Source organism: Seriola aureovittata, chromosome 2 (assembly GCF_021018895.1).
Source record: "Seriola aureovittata isolate HTS-2021-v1 ecotype China chromosome 2, ASM2101889v1, whole genome shotgun sequence".
Lineage (NCBI taxonomy): Eukaryota > Metazoa > Chordata > Actinopteri > Carangiformes > Carangidae > Seriola > Seriola aureovittata.
In genome coordinates this window covers 22,270,926-22,286,141 of record NC_079365.1, presented here as the reverse complement: position 1 = coordinate 22,286,141, position 15,216 = coordinate 22,270,926, and the positions used below count along the sequence as shown (strand labels likewise).

Here is a 15,216-nt window from a genome sequence, read left to right as displayed (position 1 = left end):
AAGCTGCCGACAGTGTTAATCACAGTTTTACTGCTTCCATGCTCTGGGGTTTGGAGGCAGTGGCTGGTTGGAGTGTTCATCGTCCTCTTTTTTTTTCCTTTTTCTATCACACCAAAGATCCTTTCCACACCATTAGTGCTCTCTGCTGAGCTGTTCCATCCAGGTTCACTATTGTACTAATACAGTAGAGCCCTGTGCAGCACCATCTGCCATAAGCACAACTAACTACGGTAAATGTGGACACATCAGCACATTAGAGGAGCTGCGCCATGTGGGCTGTGTTGCAGCCCACTCCTGTGCTACATGGTTTTACTCGATATGGGGGGGGGATTGCTCAGAGCATGAGATATTGTACCTCAAAGGACCAGTGAAGGACAGAGCGAAAGAGTGAGACTGAGGCCAGATTTACTACCTTCCTTTCAGACACATTCTCTGCCTACAAATATGAATGTTATTTGTTAAACTTCTGGAGGTTCTGGTCTTCTGTTCTGGAGGTTCAGCAGTTTGCTCATGTGAAGTATGTGAGGGTCAGTTTTACATAGGGATGTGTCAGCCTCTTAAGAGAAGCTCCAGCCATTTCAAAGACTTACTTTGCAGAGGAGCTGCACCAAGTTTATTCAAAAGCAAAAAGCACCACTTTGTCAGAAACAAGCATATAGAATCTACTAATGAATGCAACAGAGAGGAGATATTCAGTGATCTATAGCAACTGGACTCATTATAAGACTTTTAAAATGTGAACTAATTTGCAACAAAGGTGGGATTCTTTGGAGACATCAACCGTATCAATAGAGCAGCATCGTCACTAGCTGCCTGCTCTGGCATGAGCAGCTGTTGGCTCTACACAGAGTAGCTCCCTCTCCCACCGGTTGCTATGTGTAACATGTTATTATGAGACAATTTTCTTTTGTGTGTCAGTTTGTGTTTCTTTATCTATTTTTTAGGGATTTTTTAATTTAGGAATTAATTTTGTGACCCTTACTGCATCCATTTTGTTAGCAACAGTCATTTTTCTGAGTTGGAGTTCCATTTCAGGATTAATGAATTTAACATTTTAATTGACTGGTTGAAGCCTTCACCTAGCAGACATTTTCATTGCATTGTTTACACACCTGCTTCACAAACATAAATGCAACAAGACCTGACCTTGCTAATGTAAAAATTACAGTAACTTAACTCACATTTCAACAAAAGGAAATGTAGGAAAATCATTTTTGAATCAATGTGAAAGGGGCCACTCTGACAAACATACTAAGACAATTGCATTGTTTCCAGTGTTTCCCCTACTTGGGGCCCCACATGACCCACCCATTAGACCAAAAAAAAAAAAAAAAAAAAAAAGTTTCCTAATTTGTGTTCATTTCTTTCATTTATGTCTTTACTGTGTTTTGCTGTCATTTATTGGCATGTTCCTCTCCTCTCCTCTGCTCTCGGTTTCACTGTGTTTCTGAGCCCTCCCTGCACACACACACAGCACAGCTGAGTAGAGGAGAGACAGGTTGACAACTCGTTAAGTTAAGTGCAATAAAAGCATTCCAACAAGTGTTATAAATCCCCCTAAAACCAAAAATGGACAGATGTCAACCCCAAACATGGTTGAGAGTCAGCACACTTATCAGCTCCATTTCAAGCACCAGTAAGTAGCCATTGTCAGCCAACAAGCTCTGATCAATATACTGCAGTGTTTCCCCTAGAATTTTTTTAGGGCCTTGTGGGACGCACCCAAAAAAAAAAGAGGCTCCCAAACACAAATTATTATTGATTTCTGAATTAATGTTTATTTGGCATTATTATTGGCATTTTTTTTTCCTTGTACAACTATAGGGGAAACATGCTCCCTGACCAGCACCAAACCATTTACGTCAGTGATTAGTTGGTGAAGAAAGTGAAACATCTGGCAAAGAGAAAGATTTGCTTCTTTTCTGCTTTTTGCGTCGCGCAAAATGTCAAAAGTAATGGTCCTTTTTGTAAATGTCTTGGTATCAGCAAAATACACGTTACAAGCCAACTGAATGAACTACCTAAGGAATGAGGCGAAGTGTGCAGTCATCATCACTGTAAACAGGTATTCTGGCTATTATTAGACAGACATTACCTTAAAAGTACACTAACTGATCACAACCACAGTTACACTATCAGGAGACACTCCACATGCTTCATGCAGCTTAGTGGTTATTATTGCAGCTGTACCTGATAAATCTGTATATAGTGGAGCAGATATAAAGGTCACACAGGTTCCACGTAATAACCAGATCTCTGTAACCATTCGATAGATGAGAAAAACAAACACTATCACACAATCTCCCAGAGCGACACATTTTTTAAATTCTTACTCATAAAGCAAGCGTTATGGCGCTTGCCCAGGGTTCAGCAAAAGACCAAGTTTCAATCTTTTATGAGAGGTTTGCTGAACCTTTCAGAGACTAAACTATCACGCCAGGGCCAGCATGCCCGGCTCACAGTGTACACACATGGTCCTCAGACTCATCTTAAGGGGGAACAGAGGGATCTGGACTGACGGAGCCCCCAGATTGAATTGAGGATAAAAGTCTGTCTGTACAATTCCCTACCTTCTACATCCTGACGTGTCATTTCTCAATAGCAAACTTCAGACGACTGCTCGACTGAGGTCCTATTATATAGATGTCATAATACACTATATCAGCACTGACCTCGTATTACAAACATGCTCAGCTGACCCTGGTCCTGGCAGGCCCCAGCTGGCCCTGCAAAGGACCTTTAACTTTTGACATGCCTGACTCACCACTTTGAAGTCTTCAGCGCTGCACTCCGTGCCTCGGTAGAAGCAGGACAGCAGCATGTCCTTGATGTCGTGGCCTGTTCGGTCGTAGAATTCGCGCATGTTGAAGGGGCGGGGCTTATAGTTGTCAAAGTCAGCCCTCTCCTTCAGGACCTGCAGGACATTTTCCTCCACCAGGTGTGGGTCCCGGATCTCATACCTGGACAAGAAGGTTCTGGGTTTACTTATGTGAACATGACGAAGCACATTCACAAATATGCGTGCACTAATAAACTACCTTTGTCCGATCTCTTAATTCACTTTATTTTGTCATAAACGCAACATAACAGCACAAAATCTGTAATTGTAATTACTTGACCATGGTTTGTTTTGTATTACTGCACCTTTTCTGTGTCTCCAAGAAACCCATCTCAAAATATAATCTCAAAATCACACACAAACTCCTCTAATCTTTTTATGTCTTCTCTTGTTGTGTGAATCACAAGAAAATGTATTTTTTGGAAAGGACTTACTTCCAAATGAATACATAGATATGAATAGCAAAAAACAGAGCAGACATCAAAAAAGCAAAAAGAATTTTCACAGATTGCAATTCTCAACAGTCCATTTTATTCAAACAAAATGATCTTCAAACACTAAATGTTAAGCTACCTTTCAGTGAAAAAAAAAAAGACATGATAGCGAGGAATTCCCATAGAAAGCGGAGCGAGACACAACCGTAGCTGTACCTCAATGAGTTTGGGAGGCAGACAAGTATTTCTGGCAGGACAATAGGGATTAATGTAAAAAATTAACAGAGAAGCAGCAAAAAGAGCACATTCGCCTTCGAACTGAACCAAAGGTACATATGTGCATGCCAGCTCTTCCAGACCCGCAGCATGCTCTCAGAATATTAAACACATGCTGTCCGAAACCCAGCGGCCTAGCTTTGGCACGCCAGCCACCACGGGTTGTGCTGAGTGGGGGCAAAATAGCTTGTTATTTAAAGGAATGGGAGTATTTCTTTTCATGCAATCAAGTTAATCAATCTGCCAAATAATTAGGATTAACTGTGATGGCAGACCGTTTTCATATCGTAAGCATAACAATCGTCATAGTGCTGTAATTCAGGCTGAGGATGCTGCACACTCTGGGAAAAATACATAGATTATTTAAAGTTTAAATCAATGCCAAACACTTCACCTAGCATCTGCTGCATTTTATTCAAGTGCAGAATGTAATAAGGTGCATCATGTAGAGAAGCATACACACTGACTTTCTCTTCTTCTCCATTTCCTCCATCACACAAACACATAAAACACATGACAAATTCTGATTCATTTGTGTGTATCAACAAACACCAAACGGAAACTCAAGTGCAATGGCCGTACTCGCAGAAAGACAACAATGGGGTAGGCATTTATGACAGGCCTCTGCTTGACAACCACCATCAACCTCCAGCACCTGCTCACAGTCATTCGCAGATACAAATTAACCTCAATTAACTAATGTGGCCCTGCTCCGAGAAAGAACGGCCCATTGATGACCGCCGCTGCGTGATGGGCCATCAGTGGTACAAGCATCCAAATTATGGAGTGCTAAGATTAACCATTACTGACAGACACTTATGAGAATAATTTGTTAGAACACACAGTGTGTATCAGAGTGAACAGCACAATAAAATAATGCATAATTGTTTTTTGAATTAAGCAGTAAGGTAAATCATTCCTTCTGTTTCTTCCCAATTAAAGTACACCAAAGAAGTAAAGTCCAGTTTTTGATAGTGCGTCCTGAATTTGTGTTTAATGTAAGAGAGCAGCAGCCATGTATTGTGTTATTGTAATAATTTTGGACAGCTCAATTTACATTTGCAAACATGAATAAGTCTGTCCCAAGCTGGAGAGACCAAAATTAGAATTGAAAAGCATGAGAGACAGCGGGAAACAAAGGCGTACCCGTCTCCTCTGACAATAAATCTGTGAATGACTTTGTAGTTGCTGACAGCAGAGTTATTTCTCATGGATATGGGCACTATTTCAAACCACAATTGGTGGTAAATCTTTATGGATTTTTTTTCTTTTAATTCCACAAGGTCAAGCTTTGTCAGTGTTCATGAACAAGATTTTGTCCCTTGATGATGGGAACAATGTAATTTGATCCATGAATAAAAAATGAAATATTACATTATTTCTTCGTGAGCACTGCCTTAATATTCAACTGGCGATAAAGTTTTTAACTCCTGTTCCAACCAAATTACAAGAAATGTAATATGTTCCACTGCAGCTACAGTGCTGTTTACCTGCTACAAACAGAACGAAATAAAATATTCACCGTGAGAGACAGTATGTGCTGTAATTTGAAATGAAGATTTGTTTCTCTCCCCTGCACTCATACCACTGAAGTGAGATGGGAATCTGTCATGCTTCATGTTGAACAGAGTTAACAGTGCTGTGATGAAAAAGATCGGGACTATTGTTCTGACCAAGCGTCGAATTGAAGACTACACAGTATTATCATCAAATTCAATATCAAAGACTAGGTGTTATAGCTATCATATTCTGCTATTTCACCAGTAATTTAAAGTCACAATCACAGATTATAAACAGTAACATCAGTGAGTAAAATATCAGCATTGCCAGCCCTTAAAATCAACCCTGTCTGATTATTTTGGTTTTGGTTTACACGTTCAATAGGAGTAACAGCTGTCATATTTTGATTTATCTTTTTAAAAAAGGGAATGTAAGAAGAATTAGCATAAGCAGTAGAAACTATACACCATAACAGACTAAGGACAAAACAGTGCATATGACCACTATACTCACAGATTAATGATGAACCCAAGACAGGCCATTTATTAGCTGCTACGTTGTCCTTAATACATCTGGCTGTTGTTGAAACTATATTAAGGCAAATTAAGGTCATGTAAGGTTAATGAGTAACTGCAGCTGTGTGTGAATGTGTGAACAGATCATGGACTGTAAATGTGTGACCTGGCTGGCTTTAGTGTATTAATTACATCGCCTTTTAAAGAAGTACATTGACAAGCGAGATGTGTGGGCTTAAGGAAGAGTGACAGCAGCTCTGAACACAGTTCAACCAGATCTGCCAATCACACGAGCACAGACCAACCTTTATCACAAATTGCCTTCAACTTTTGGGAATACACAAATCATTATTTCATTGACTGAGTTTTTAGTTTAAATTATTGCCCAAGTGGCCTGAAAGCGCTTTAAAATAATTACATTATGCAGCAAACCACGCTGTATGTCAGAGAGAAATATTAGATTTTCCAATTAATCACGATTTCTATTTGACTGATATAGCAATTCTTAAAATCTCAACACCGATCTTGCATTTGTGTCTTTTCTCAGTAAACATGTACATGTGTGTTGAATGTCATGTATAGAGTGCTTACTTGTTTTAAGTGGTTCAGTTGGTGTGCAAGTGTGTAAAACATCTTCTTTGTGGAAAGTGAGTTAATACAATGTGCAAAAAAAAGTTTTGAGTCATGAATAGTTTCAGTCTATGTGGACCCGCCACAGACATCTTGTCAACACAAACAGTGCCGATAAATTAGTGAGCAAACATTCAGTTTCTTTCCTGTCTGTGCGCAACATGATAATTAAAAGTGGATGCCTGTACCTAGATGAGGTATGTGCTGACAGTCGATGTGTAGCTTTACTGGGATTTTTTTTTTTTTTTTTTTTTTTTTTTAAATATGCATAATGATGCTCCCTTATAAGTGGGTTTTCATTATTCTTGCTCTACTGTTTTGCACATGTAGACCTAAGAGAAATAAATAAATAAATAAAAAATTATATATGTGTGTGTGTGTGTGTGTGCCTTGCTTTAGTTGTTTTGCATTTACCAAAGAAAAATACATCCGTGGTCCAGAGTTTTATAACCAGGATTATGTGTTTATAATTTAACCTATAATGTGCACTTTAAACAATCTTATATTCAAGGAAACAACTGCTCACTTGTTGAATATAGAAAAAATTTAAGTTCCCACGAAAAATTCTGAGAAGTACTTGGTATTAATCTGATCAGTATTTATCTGATGTAACTGAATTGAATGGAATCAAAATTAATCGATTTTGGACTTTCTGAATCGATCAAATCAAATCACCGAGAGAGCAGGGAGAGGAAAGGCTGGGAGGAGTGAAGTGGTTTGCTTTCGAGTCTCATGCTAGCGCTAGATTGGTTTCCAGAACTTGCACTCGAAGCATAACAGAACTTGGCTTTAAATACAACTGATATAGCATTTGCAATTGACAGGAATTCTAACGACTGGAAAAAGCTAGTCTGAAGCCCTGAAAATGACAGGTTAAATTGCACAGGCCAGTGAAATCACAGCTCAAAATTACTTCAGTACCCTCGCCCACACAGGGACTACATCACAACACTGTCATGTTTTATTCTAATAAGAGAATACAGCCTGTTGTGGTACATTCTGAACTTAATTGAATTTTATCCTGAGCCTGTGTCTTATAAGCAACACAAAGCTGCCAGGAGAGCACTTAAGACGCTGTGCTCAGATCCCCGAGTCAGGAGGCTTTAGTTGAAGCGCATACAATCACAATAATATGGGTAGATTTTTAATATTGCCCTGCCACTGCTCCCTAAAGCAATCACAGCAAACTCGCTACATAGGGGTGGGGGGAGACTAAATTGGATTATGGGCCACAAGCACTTTAATTTTCTTGCGGGGACTAAAACGAATGAAGGAGCATCTGCATCACTTCGTCACCTCATGAGAGGAGCAAGTAAATACCAGTAACCTCTGATTTTCAGAGTGAACTTTGACAGTGAGACTGTGGTCACAAAACTGTTCCGTCTGAGGACTTCACATATTCAGTTATATAAAAAAAAAAGGAATAAAAAAATCTTACTCCACAGCAGCTCATACTCCCGTTGTATTAAGATGGTGTTAGTACCTCAGGCTGTGTGACAACAATGAACACATCTTAGTGTTTCCAACAGAATTTGGGATTTGGGGGAAAAGGAGGTCTACAGTATTCAACATTAACAAGAACAGTAGCTTTCTTCCATTGTGCTCCACTGCAAGTATTTTACTGCTTTGTGGCAAATAAAATTACTGAACAATATATGCGGCTCCACTGCTTCACATTGTGTCAAATGAAAAGCAAAATGTGATTGGATACTGAGCCCAGTCGTGGCATATGCATACTGCATGCTCTTATGGGCACATGGGCATGCAGAGAGGGCCGGTAAACTCAGGGATTTCTCCCAGAGCTCCCAATGGCTGGATTTGATGTATTTGGGAAAATGAGAGAGAGAGAGAGAGAGAGAGAGAGAGAGAGAGACAGAGAGAGAGAGAGAGAGAGAAAGAGAGAAAGTGAGGGGCAAGGAGGGGATGAGCGAATCAATGTGCCGCACACAGCTCTACAATTAAATAAGATTTTACCCATTTGAAAAAATAAAATAGAAGATCAATATGTGGCAGTCAATGTTGTTACTGTGTATGGGAAACACTGCATCTTGATATAATATCAGGTAATTATCCAATTAGCTCTAATTGAACTCACACACCAGAGAGGACAGGATTGTTTTTTTGTGCAGTGTCCTTGAAAATGAATGAGTGGAATGATTTTCCTGGTAGCAGTGTTTTGACAATCACATCTTAATGATGGTGCACCTGTGGCACACACTCATTATGCCATTTTGGTCAAGATCATAGAATTGCAAACAAGGGCGACCGAGAGGCGAAGCAAACACATGTCTATCATACTGATGAGCAATCACATAAACAAACAATGAAAGCAAAATACAGTAATCATATTTGGTCTGTTAGAAAAAGTTTACCAATACTAAAATGCCTACTTATGTCTCTCCAGTAGTAATCTTATCTTTGGTAAACAATCACTATATAAACAATATAAATTCAAATCTACCCACATTTGAGAAATAAGCTTTATAAGCAACTCTCTGATTTTGTGTTTCCTGCATAATGATCTGGCCTCACCATGTCCTTCCATAAGCACTTTTTTTACACCACTCAAATCCTGATTAGGACCTGTGATCTTGCTGAGACAGATAATACCGTCAGAGTTATGGAGCATTACATTTTGTGGCACTTCACATACACACTGCGTATGTGACTTTGGAGCATGTTTGCAAGCTCAGGAGACATGTTCAAGCTTGAGAACTGTGTAAGCAGAAGACTCGCTACTCTGACTTTCATGAGCTGATTCAGCATTTTTGGCAGCATACACTATATTACCAACACCTATTCCAAAATGACCTTTCTTTTGTTAATTATCATATAATTGCCTCTGCGACATAATAAAAAATAAAATTGAGCAATTTACTTGTAATGTTCTGCACTGCTGCACTGCACTGATTGTTTTTTGGGGGATTTTTTTGTGCAGAAACTTCTTGATTGGGGTAAGTTCAGGGGAAGTTATTTGTAGCTAAGCAATGAATTTCACAGCATCAAAGACAGCCTGGCCTCAGTGATATCACTGCTTCCTCCTGACACTGATTTACACAAACTCACAGCAACATAACACTTTGTTTTCCGTCTGCCCTTTTCTAACAAAACGAACAGCATGTCACTTGATATCCTGAAGTTTACCAATGAAATGTTTTTCCCCCAGTCAATGTTTTATCTAAAAGCAGCGTCTACAGGAAACCCTGAGAACTTTTTATCTACAAGTTAGACTCACGTTGCTCCAGAGACTGACCTGCTAACAAAGTCTTGTCATATTTTAAGAAAATAACACATACTGCACCAGTCTCTAAGAAAGTAAGCGGACACTTCCTCCAAGGCAAAACTGAACAGAGGAGAGGCAAGAAACAGTGTGAGAGATGAGAGAGTGTTAATCAGCGAGACAACTCTGTAGCTTAACAAACAGCACTAATTACACAGGGATAAAGACTTGTTCATCATACAGCTTACGAGACACAAGTTAATTGCCTCTGCATGTACTCCCCTCCCTCCATCAAAAGTCAGCTTGTTCCAATGTCACTTGGAGCAAGTGCCACTGCTTTCATTTTCCTGTTTCCTCTCTCTTCCTCATTCTGTGCTGTTTGCCCTCATGTTTTTCACATCTCACTTCTTCCAGGAAATCTGGCTGAAACCTGCTCCAATATATCAAAAGACATGGCAGCCTTTTGTTGATATTTTAATGGTCTGCCATTACAGCTGACAGTACAAACACAGAGAAACAAATCCATGTAGGATGTAGACACTCTGGTTGAAATCTACACCATACATAGGACTAGAACTGCAGCCCCGAGCAATGGAACGTATTTCTTTCCTGTAAGGTTATCACCTGTAATATGGATGTATAGAGGTCACGAAGCAACGATATTCAGTATGAAAACGGGGAATTGAATTTATGTCATCCTAGCATGTACCGCTCTCCGACTGTGCCTTGGGCTGCAGAGCTGTGTGGATCAATATACTAAAAATACCCTGAGTAATGTGTTCAAAACTATGTGTTTGTATTAGATCTTTTATTTTTGCATGAGAGCAGTGTGTGTGTGAGTATGTGTGAGTGTGTGTGTGTGTGTGAATTTCATTGCTTTAGCTGTGAATACAGAGTGGAGGACGGTCATCTGTATTGTGCTGCTAAACGTGATCAGAATACACTGTGTGGAACAAAAAAGAAAAAGTTAAGAAATTTAAAGTCAAAAGTTTCAACATCAACGGTGAGCTTGTCATGGCTGCCAAAAGACTAAATGATCAAAGCACAGCAGAAAACAATGAGTGTAAAGGGAGGGGATGGCAGCTGTGAATCACACACACACGTCTCCACACTTTGTCAGCAGGGGATTTAAAAATCTACTCCTCTACTTATCCAATATTGAGATATTCATATCACATGAAATGTAAAATGATGAGGCAAGGAATTGCACTGGCGGCATTTTCTCCTTCATCATTTTACATTAACCACTTAGAAATAGCTCATCCATCATCTGTTACCTGGGGGATTTAAATGATCTGCGATAAGATGTGTTCTTTATCATTAATTTTTCTTTTTAAATCAAAAACTGTATCAACATATTGCAGCAGATTACTATTAGGGGTATATTTCATATTGTTGAATAGGGTTTCATACATACATCAGCTTATGTGCAGTTTGCATTTCAGATGACATGATCAGTAATGTCACTACATTACTAAATAACCAATTTTAATGTCGCTTTCCCCGCTTTCAGAAAACACCCTTTCATCTGTATCTTTTTTTCCTCAATTACCTCAGGCTAAGGTCAGTCCAAGTTCACGTTCACAGAGACCCTTAAAAGACTTTGCATTTTTTGTCCATGTTGTTTTAACATCTCCCAGCGGCTACAGCAATAAACAGTGAGAGAGGTGTCAAAACAACAGTGCTTTGCACCTCCATGTGACATACAAGATTTCACGATTTAGACATTAAAGTAAATCTAAGTTTTCATGTCCACTAGGCTAAAACCAAAATTTTAATTTCATGTAACTTCAACATTCACTTACAGATATAAACTACTGGGCCTCACAAATAAAGCATCGCCACTGCTCCCCTTTATAAAATATCTAACAAAGGAGTTTCAGTCTCTCAGTGTCAGTGGTTTCAGGGATTTAGTGATTTAATGGTCCTCAATTAATTTTATTGGAGTAAAGTCGAGTTCAGTTACATGATAACTGCAGTAGAATGTACCCAAATTAAAAATGTAATGTTGTTTCAGCATGTTTCAGTCTTATCACTGTTATCTCATATTGTGCACTGGACACAGTCAGATCCTCAATCAACAATTGCTAAATCTTCACAGATGGGTTTCCCTCAGCAGCTAGTGCATCTGTTTGGGATTCTGAGTGCTGAATACTGGTTTGTTTTATCCTACATAGAAGAAACTGCCCTGTGTTACTGAATGAAAGGAAATCAAAGATCAGGAGATATCTGCCATAAAAGTACTTTTTCATTGGCTGACTTGCCTCTGACATCATGCATACCAACAGGTAGACTCTGTTGTATGCTATGGTACAGGCAGCCCTGAAACGCACAGGTGAAATACATAGGAGGCAAACACACACACACACACACACACACACACACACACACGCACACACACACACACACGTACACACACCTGCCGTTGAGCAAGGCAAGGAGCTCCCCAGCGTGGTACAGATCGTTGCGGGTCACCCGGCTGAAGCGGAAGGAGTTGAGGTTGCAGAAGGTGACCGAAGGGAACACCATCATCGGAGCCGCGACCTCGTCCAGTTTGGTGACATGGGGGTACTGGAAGTACAACTGCACCCGGTCCACGCACACCATCACCAGCACACCTACGGAGCCCAGAAAGAACAAAATCCACAGGCTGCGCTTGATACACATCCGCTCATAAGTGAACATGTGCGAGATGCCATGCAGCGTGGATCTGCTGGCAAAAACTTCAATAGGAGCCGGTCTCTTGTAGTCCATATCCTCCGAGTCCGCTTTGAGATCCATTATGTCCCCGGGATGAGTTTAGATGAATCAATGTCGCAAAAAGAGCAAACAGCCTTTAAAGATAAGTAGATGCTTTATTAATGGGAAGGAGGTTAGTGTCTGCAAGTTCACGCCCTTCTACGCATGTATTTCTCATGCAGTCTGTGTGAGATGTTGCGTCACTGAGAGACAGCCCGACATTCAGAGCATTTTACCCAGGATATCCTCAAAATACCCTGTGCTTACGTGAAAACACTTGGAAAAAGTATAGGTATGGAAAGCATGTGTTGTTCCTCGGCTGGGGTCACAGTTTCATAATAAACAGCCCGGTGTGGAGCGCGCATGGACAGATGCCAACGCTGTCCTCTCCTCCTCGCACACTTCTGTAATATCACCGAGTTGATATTTGGCTTCCACGCTCTTAACAAAAAGCAGAAACACTGGGCAGGTCAAGAGAAAAACACAGATCACGGTTGAGAAGGTAGAAAACAAAAAGACAAATCACCTCGGCGAGGAAAACAAGGGAATCTGATGAAGAAAAAAAAACAAAGCGGTGGTGTATTCTCTGTGTATGTGTGTGTGTGTATGTGTATGTGTGTATATATAAATATATATATATGTGTGTGTGTGTGTGTGTGTGTGTGTGTGTGTGTGTGTGTGTGTGTGTGTGTGTGTAAGGCAGAGAGTAGACTGGCTACATGGCTTTCCCCGCTCTTCATAGGCAATCCAAACACGTGCAGAAAAACAAATACCCGATGATTTCTCGCCTGTTAGCGTTTTAAAAGCAGTCGTCCGGATGTCCTGTGTTTTCCACAGCCAGGATAAACAGCTGCATCACAGAGGAGCTGGTTCTGTCAGATAGCTGCCTCGGTGCGCCTCTCCTCGCTTGCATGCATCCATTCCCTCCTCCGACTGCCTCCACAACAATGCAGGGATAATTACTCCGGTTTTATTTGGATTCCCAATCGCTTATCCTTGAATAACAAATTCTGGAGAAAAAAAAATGTTGACCTGGGCAAAAAAAGAAAAATACAAATCCCGCCCGAGATGCTTAGCGCTATGAATTCAAGGAAAGCCACCTCAGAGGCGGTCGCGGTGTGCCCGGATCAATTAAATTCGCCCCAAACAGGAGAGAGCAAGGATAGGACGGCATGTGTTTTACACCGGGTGACGAAGTCCAACGTCGGTGTCATTCCAGCAAAGCTTATATTTTACCCAGAAGCGAGCTATTGTACTACTGAGCATACAATTTAAATGATGACGATATGCTATGACTCAAGAATTAGTCATTACCTTAACCGCTGGCAATTTACACACTCCTGTGTTTCTCTGAGTCCTCTTGAGCTAGTCGAGATGACAAGCTAGCTAGCATCAAGTTTTACTTTCCACATGTGAAAGTTACTGTTTTTATTTAATAAAGTTAACTGACACAACGTTACATTGTTATTTACAAGAGACGTACAATAAGTTATTTTACCAGGGTTTTTCAAGTTAAATTGGCCCCGGTACTAGGAGAATGCCAAATGTTCAAACGTAGTGTTAACGTCAGGTGTGTAGCTATTGTACGGAAGCCGTTGAGAGCAAGACAAAATAACATTTCGGGAAAAAAAAAAAACATTTTTTAAAAAGAAGAAAAAAATAAAACACAGCAGCATTGCTGCTTGTGGGAAATTTACCAAGAAGACCTTAGCCTAGCTTAGATAATTAATACAATGTAGCATCAAGCTTTGCACTCTACTGATGAAACCTAGGCTAATATTTCATTTTATGAAGCAGAATGATGAGAAAAATGTTATGTACAAGAGACAAAGTTAGCTTGGCAAAGGGAAAGCCAACTGAATTCAAATTGAGGTAATGGATAGCTTTAGAGATTTACATGCAACGAATGCAGCAACAAAACCACAAACATAATGTCTCACTAAAGACATCAGACTTACTGCTCATAAGAAATTTGGCTAAAACTATAATTTTGTGGCTAAAATAAGATTCACAAACATATTTAGCATTTTACAAGTCATTTTAACATGTTTTTGCACTTATAAACATCTCCTAAATTTGTCAGTTAGGCCTACTTGTTATATAATGTTGGCAAAAATGGATACATTTTGCATGACTTCTCAAATTGCTTGTGTTCATTTGTGCTATGTCCTTACAGCATGATGAACACATTTTTTCACGGACATCTTTTTTTAATCTTGAGTAATCAGAAATGTTCCCCAGGTTAAAAGGAGATTTACATCTTTTAGTATTCAGTTGGCAAAGATGTTTAACACATGACTCACCACACTTGCATTTAGCATGCTGGCTTTTTATTTTATTATTTTATCTATTTTGAGACATTTCTCAAAGTAAGATACTTATCCTTCAGACCAACACATGTTGTATTTAGTGCAAATTGTAAGACCAGGGTCAGAGATTTTTTTTTGAGTAATAAGTTAACAAAGATGTGTCTGTGCACATGGCCTAGCACAATGACATTTTATGTATTTGTCCTCATTACTGGTGATTAAATGGTCTTAAACGTGACTTTTGAGTGTATTCATGTGTAATTTATGAGTGGAAAAGCTGTATTTCTGATACATCTAGTAACACACGACACTGTCTATGGGTAAATTCAAGAGAGTAAGTACTGGGTCAGTGAAGTAGCATTTAGTTTTGGCAGCATATCAGTGCAGTTCTAGAGCTGACCAGACAGTTACCGACAGAGGAGCATTTGGTCAGCTTGTAGTGGAAGCGTCCCATTAGGGCACAGACACATTCTAGTTAAATTTTAAAAATAAAATAAAAAAGAGGTTACCTCAGCACTCAACAAAACAGGGCAGAGGTCCACATGAGCAACTTACTCTGATCACAGGAAGTTTAACTAAAAGACAAAAGTAACCTACAAGGAAAAGATATGTAACACATTACTTTAGCATTAAATATGTACTGTAAACACAAATGCGATCAGACATGATTGTACATAAACGCACATGTGCTGATTGCAGAAATACAGTACTGTATGTTTGTGCGTGGAGGTGCACAGTTACTTTGTAAAATGCA

The 15,216-nt window shown here is 39.7% G+C and overlaps 1 protein-coding gene across 2 annotated transcripts in view; it reads right to left on the bottom strand.

The window, feature by feature from the left end:
• Positions 1 to 13,858, bottom strand: part of asic1b (acid-sensing (proton-gated) ion channel 1b) — a 144,810-nt gene extending 130,952 nt beyond the window's left edge. Inside the window, exons 1-3 of one of the 2 annotated variants that reach the window (XM_056398106.1) lie at positions 13,468 to 13,858; positions 11,834 to 12,032; positions 2,765 to 2,960 (exon numbers count right to left, since the gene is read on the bottom strand). In XM_056398106.1, coding sequence (XP_056254081.1) covers positions 2,765 to 2,960; positions 11,834 to 12,021 — 384 coding nt within the window. In that variant the 5' untranslated portion in view covers positions 12,022 to 12,032; positions 13,468 to 13,858. Of the gene's footprint in view, positions 1 to 2,764; positions 2,961 to 11,833; positions 13,396 to 13,467 lie in introns of those variants that run through there. The other variant, XM_056398097.1, reaches the window with a different exon arrangement.
• Positions 13,859 to 15,216: the final 1,358 nt, after the last annotated feature.